This window comes from Penaeus japonicus, unplaced genomic scaffold (genome assembly GCF_977035675.1).
Source record: "Penaeus japonicus unplaced genomic scaffold, GWHDUDI00000001_assembly GWHDUDI00000041, whole genome shotgun sequence".
Taxonomy (NCBI): domain Eukaryota; kingdom Metazoa; phylum Arthropoda; class Malacostraca; order Decapoda; family Penaeidae; genus Penaeus; species Penaeus japonicus.
In genome coordinates this window covers 9,983,086-9,989,298 of record NW_028234443.1, presented here as the reverse complement: position 1 = coordinate 9,989,298, position 6,213 = coordinate 9,983,086, and the positions used below count along the sequence as shown (strand labels likewise).

Here is a 6,213-nt window from a genome sequence, read left to right as displayed (position 1 = left end):
ATATCTAAAGAATTAACAATTTTCCGCGGTATAACTTTTTGATTATAACAAAACATTAAGTAAGACATTAGTCTGCTCGAAAATATAATTGGTAGATAAAGAAAAGGAGAAAGAGAGAGAGGGAAGAAAAGAGAGAGAGGGAGGAAGAGAGACAGATAAAGAAAAACAGAAAGAAAGAGAAGAAGAAAAGAAAAGAAAGAAAAGAAAAGAAAAAAAAATCAAAACTAGAAAATCGTTGAAAAAAAAAAAAAAACAGATAATAATCTTGATCTGCAACATGCCTTGGCAGTGGTGCAAGACCGCTTAAAACAACCTCCGTGTCGGACCTAGAAACCCCTGCACACCACACGCACACACACGCACACACACGCACACACGCACGAGGTTGTCATGTGGACCCCCGTTGGCTGGTCGGTGCTTGGTGTCGCCTTTGTGCTTGCAGGTAAGATGCTTGATTTCCTTTCGTATTTCGTGCTTGCATATGGAGGAGGAGGAGGAGGAAGAGGAGGAGGAGGAGGAGGAGGAGGAGTATGAGCAGGAGTAGGAGGAGGAGGATAAGGATAAGGAAGAGGAGGAAGAAGGAAAAGGTAGGAGGAGATAGAGGAAAAAGAAGGAAAAGGAGGAGGAGGAGGTGGAGGAGGAAAGAGAAGGAAGAGAAGATGGAGGAAAAAGGAGGAGGAGGGGGAGGAAGGAAGAGGTAGGAGGAGATGAAGGAAAAAAGAAGGAGGAGGAGAAGGAGTAGGAGGAGGAGGAAGAGGAAGGAGTAGGAGGAGGAGAAGGAGGAGGAGGAGGAGGATAAGGAAGAGGAAGAAGAAGGAAGAGGTAGGAGGAAATAGAGGAAAAAGGAGGAGGAGGAGGAGAAGGAAGAGGAGGAGGAGGAGGAGGAGGAGGAGGAGGACGAGGAGGAGGAAGTAGGAAGAGAGGGGAGGGAGGAGGGAGGAAGTAGGGGGTAGGAGGAGAAGGGAGGAAGCAGGAACGTGGAACAAGGGAGGGAGGATGAGGGAGGAAGGGGGAAGGGGAAGGAGAAAGGAGGAAGGAGGCGGGAGGAGGAGGAGGAAGAAGAGGGAGAGGAGAGAGGAGGAGGAGGTGGTAGGAAGGATGAGGAAGAAGGCAGGAGGAAGATGAAGGAGAGGGAGGAAAGAGAGGGAGGAGAGTGGAGGAGGAAGTGGGAGAAAGGAGAGGGAGGAGGGGGAGGAGAGTGGAAGAGGAGGTAAGAGGAAGGAGAAGGAAGTAGGAAGGAGGAGGAGGAAGGAGAGGGAAGAATGAGAGGGTGGAGAAGGAGGAGGAGGAGGAGGAGGAGGAGGAGGAGGAGGAGGAGGAGGAGGAGGAGGGGGGAGGAGGAGGAGGGGGGAGGAGGAGGAGGAGGGGCAAGGGAATGAGATAGGAAGAGGAAGAGGAGAAAAAGGTAAGTAGGAGGGAGGAGGAAGATATGGAAGGAGGAAGAAGAAGAGGAGGGAGAAAGAAGAAGAGGAGAAGGTGAGGGGGAAGGAGGTGACGAGAAAGAGAAAGATGGGAATAGAGAGGAATAAAAAGAAAAGGGAAGGAATTCGACAGAGAAATTAATAAATATATATAAGAGAGGAAGAGGCGGAAGAGGAAGAGGAAGAGAAGAGGAAGAGGGTAGAGGAAAGAATATATATATTACATATATATATATATATATATATATATATATATATATATATATATATATATATATACAATAATATATATATATATATATATATATATATAATTATAATATATATATATATATATATATATATATATATCATCATCAGCCAAAAACATACCACCTAATTTCCAAAATCGCTGCCACATATCCTTTATTTCTTCCCAGTTTCTTTTTGTATCTGTTCCTTTTTTTCTTTATCTATTTTTTGCCGAAATTTTGGGTGCGCGGAAATATGTGAGAGAGACGCGACCTCCTGGTCTGTTGTGAGGCATAGGCGGGAGGGGGTCGGGTGGGGTGGGCGTGAGGGCGGGGGGGGGGGAGGTAGGGACGGTAGGATGAGGTAGGGGGCTTGGGATGGGGTGGGGGTGGGGTGAGGATGCGGGGGAGGTAGGGGCCATAGGATAGGATAGGGGAGAGGGACTGCTCTTTAGGGGGGGGTGGGCTATCCTGTTTGTGGGTGGAGGGAGTGAGAACGAAAACTATTGTGTTTTTAATTATTTTTCATTTTTTTTATAATTTTTTAGATTATTATTTTTATATTTTTATATTTTATTATAATTCTATTAAAAAAAAAAAAAAAATTATAGATTTTAATAATTTAATTTATAATATATTAATTGTTTTAATTATGTAATCTGTCTAATTTATAATTTAGTTATTTGGTAATGTTATATTTTGTTTTTTTTTGTTTCTTTTATACTTTGTTTTTTTTCTATGTTTCTTTGTTTATATTATTTTGTTTAACTAATAGACAGACAGATAGATAGATAGATGAATAGAGAACGAGAGTGAGTGAGTGAGTGAGTGAGAGAGAGAGAGAGAGATAGTGAGAGAAATGATAGATAAAGAGAGAAGTATTTGGCGTTATTATGAAGGAGGGATGGGGGTGAGTCGGGAGGTGGGTGGGGAATAAGGTGGTGGTGGGAGGAAGCGGAGGAGGAAAGAGGAGGGTGAGAGGCGCGAGGGAGTGAATGGAGTGAGAGAGAAGAAGAGAGGAGGGTGAGAGAGAGGATGGGATCGTCACATGAGAGAGAGGGTGAGAAGAGAGAGGAGAGAGGAGAGAGAGAGAGAGAGAGAGAGAGAGAGAGAGAGAGAGAGAGAGAGAGGGGATAAAGAAAAAGAGAGAAGAGAGAGAGGCGGCATAAAAGAGAGAGTGGGTTAGAAAGAGAGGAGAGAGAGAGAGAGAGAGAGAGAGAGAGAGAGAGAGAGAGAGAGAGAGAGAGAGAGAGAGAGAGAGAGAGAGAGAGAGAGAGAGAGAGAAAGTGATAAGCTCAATAAACTTAAAATCCCATAACTATCATCCAAAAGATTTTCCATCTCTTTCTCTCCCTCTGTCTTACTCCCCCCCCTCTCTCACCCTCTTTCTTGATCTCTCTCTCTCTCTCTCCATCTATCTCTCTCTCTCACCCTCTGTCTTACTCCCCCCCCCTCTCTCACCCTCTTTCTTGATCTCTCTCTCTCTCTCTCTCTCTCTCTCCCTCCTCTTTTATCCATTCCATCATGTCTCACTCCTCTTTTACATCCTTTCCCCTATTCATCTTCGTACCTCTGCACCTTCTCCTCCCCTTACATAAGTCAGTCCTGCTTATTTTTCCTTCCTTCCCATCTCCGCTTTATTCGCGTCCCTTCTCCGTTTCCTTCTTTTTTCTTTCCTCCCTCATACTTCTGTGTCACGTCTTCGGTATATATCTACATTCGTTATCTTCTTGCAATCTTGTCGTGTTATATTTCACCCTTAACGATTCAGTGTTATGTATGTATGTATATGTATTATTTTTTCTCTTTCGTGTTCCTTTTACTGATGTTTTGTATGATTTTTTTTGTGAATATTTATGGGTATGATTGCTTGATTATTATGTATGATTCGGTTAGTTTGTGTGTGTGTGGTTTCAGGATTATCATGTATGTTATCATGTGTGTATGATTGTATGATTATTCTGTGAGTATCTGTGTGTATAAATTCATGATTATTATTATTTTTTTTTTTCTTTTTTTTTGCGAGTATGTATGAGTATACGTGTATAAGTACATTATTCTTATGGATATTTCTATGAGTGTATATATACGTGTTTCTCCATGTAAGCACGTGTATGTTTTCTAGGTAGAAAAGAATATATCTATATTTATCTATCCATCCGTCCCTTTTCCCCTCTCGTCATTCAATCCCCTACCACCCTCTCTCTCTCTCTCTCTCTCTCTCTCTCTCTGTTTCTTTCTCTCTGTTTCTCTCTTACTCTCTCACCCATCACTCAGATACTGTTTTTCTCTCTCCCTCCCCCCTTCCTTCACTCACTCTCTCTCCCTCCCTCCTCCATCTCCCTCTATATCTCTCCCTCCCTCCTCCATCTCCCTCTCTATCTCTCCCTCCCTCCTTTCTTCACTCTCTCTCTCTCCCCCCCTCCTCCATCTCCCTCTCTATCTCTCCCTCCCTCCTCCATCTCCCTCTCTATCTCTCCCTCCCTCCTTTCTTTCTCAGATACTGTTTTTCTCTCTCCCTCCCTCCTTCCTTCACTCTCTCTCTCTCTCTCTGCCTCCCCCTCCCTCGTCCATATCCCTCTCTATCTCTCCCTCCCTCCCTTCTTTCTCAGATACTGTTTTTCTCTCTCCCTCCCTCCTTCCTTCACTTTCTCTCTCTCCCTCCCTCCTCCATCTCCCTCTCTATCTCTCCCTCCGTCCTTTCTTCACTCTCTCTCTCTCCCTCCTCCATCTCCCTCTCTATCTCTCCCTCCCTCCCTTCTTTCTCAGATACTGTTTTTCTTTCTCCCTCCCTCCTTCCTTCACTCTCTCTCTCTCTCTGCCTCCCCCCTCCCTCCTCCATCTTCCTCTCTCTATCTCTCCCTCCCTCCCTTCTTTCTCCCTGTACCTACCTAATCATATACAGACACACATGCAACATAGTATTGCACAAACTGGAACTTTCAACACGGTGCATCCATGTCTATATCCTGTCATGGGAAGTCAGTTTTCAACTTTCTTTCATGAATAGTCTCACTTAAACATTTTCGTCTTCATCACTATTACTCTTCGCTCTAAATTAACTCTCTTATAGAATGGCTTTTTAGTTGATATCATCCATTCGCTAATTCTTGACTCATGTGAAATTTCAAAGGGAATATATTTGTATTTTTTTTTTCCTTTTTCTCTTTCTCTGACGCAATTAGGTTTTATAGTTTTTGATTTTTTTTTTCAAGCTGTCTCTGTCTTTATTATTCTCTCTGTCTGTCTGTCTGTGTGTCTCCCTCTTTTTTTCTTTTTCGTTTTTTTTTTCGTTCTTTGTCTCTGCCTCTCCATCTTTTTCCTTCTACTCATACACTCTCTCCCCCCCCCCTCTATCTCTCTCTTTCCTCTGTCTCCTTTTTACTCCCCCTCTATCTCTCTCTTTCCTCTGTCTCCTTTTTACTCCCCCTCTATCTCTCTCTTTCCTCTGTCTCCTTTTTACTCCCCCTCTATCTCTCTCTTTCCTCTGTCTCCTTTTTACTCCCCCTCTCCCCCACATCTTTTTCCTCTCAATCCCTCCATCTACCTCTCTATCTGCCTGTCTCTACATCTGAATGCCACCACCACACTCTCTCCCGCCCCTCACTCTCCGCCTCACTCCATTTCCCTCCCTTCTTTTTTTTTTTCCTTCTTTCCTTCCCAGCCTTCCATTAACTCCTCCTTCGGCTTTATCCCTAATGGCAACATCACACGCACTTCTCTCGTGGCTGCACTTTTACCTGGGGGGGTGAGGGGGTGGGGGTGAGGGGGAGTTGAGGGGGGGGGGGAAGGGGGAAACCTCACGCAATTTTCGCACCTGATTCTCCCGTCCAGTTCATTCGCGATGCAGAAACTTCGCTGCTTTTAACAGGCGGGTTGGGTAGAAAAAAAAAGAGAAAGGGAGAGAGAATAAAAGAAGAGAGAGAGAGAGAGAGAGAGAGAAAGGAGAGAGAGAGAGAGAGAGAGAGAGAGAGAGAGAGAGAGAGAGAGAGAGAGAGAGAGAGAGAGAGAGAGAGAGAGAGAGAGAGAGAGAGAGAGAGAGAGAGAGAGACAGAGAGAGAGAGAGAGACAGAGAGAGAGAGAGAGAAAATGAGAGAAAGAGAAAGAAAGAAAGAGAGAAGGAGAGAGAGAGAGAGAGAGAGAGAGAGAGAGAGAGAGAGAGAGAGAGAGAGAGAGAGAGAGAGAGAGAGAGAGAGAGAGAGAGAGAGAGAGAGAGAGAATAAAAGAAGAGAGAGAGAGAAAAAAGGGAGAGAGAGAGAGAGAGAGAGAGAGAGAGAGAAAGTAAAGTTCGGACGACTTTTAAGAAGGTTGAATAATCATTTTGGTTTATCTAATATCTAGAGGTTGTTTTTTCTCCATTTTGGTCAGAATAAATTTACATGGAACTCTTTTCAAGTATCTTGAAGAACTTTTTACATCTAATATCATTATCATTATATATGCATACATATGTGTATATATATATATGTATATATATATATATATATATATATATATATATATATATATATATATATGTATATAAATATATATGTGTATGTATAAGTATGTATGTATAGTTA

The 6,213-nt window shown here is 43.1% G+C and overlaps 1 protein-coding gene across 1 annotated transcript in view; it reads left to right on the top strand.

The window, feature by feature from the left end:
• Positions 1 to 206: 206 nt before the first annotated feature.
• The window catches only part of LOC122255262 (cell adhesion molecule Dscam2-like), a 60,904-nt gene continuing 54,897 nt past the window's right edge, over positions 207 to 6,213 (top strand). Inside the window, exon 1 of the mRNA XM_043019218.2 lies at positions 207 to 442. Within this exon, the coding sequence (XP_042875152.2) occupies positions 391 to 442 (52 nt within the window). The 5' untranslated portion in view covers positions 207 to 390. The remainder of the gene's footprint in view (positions 443 to 6,213) is intronic.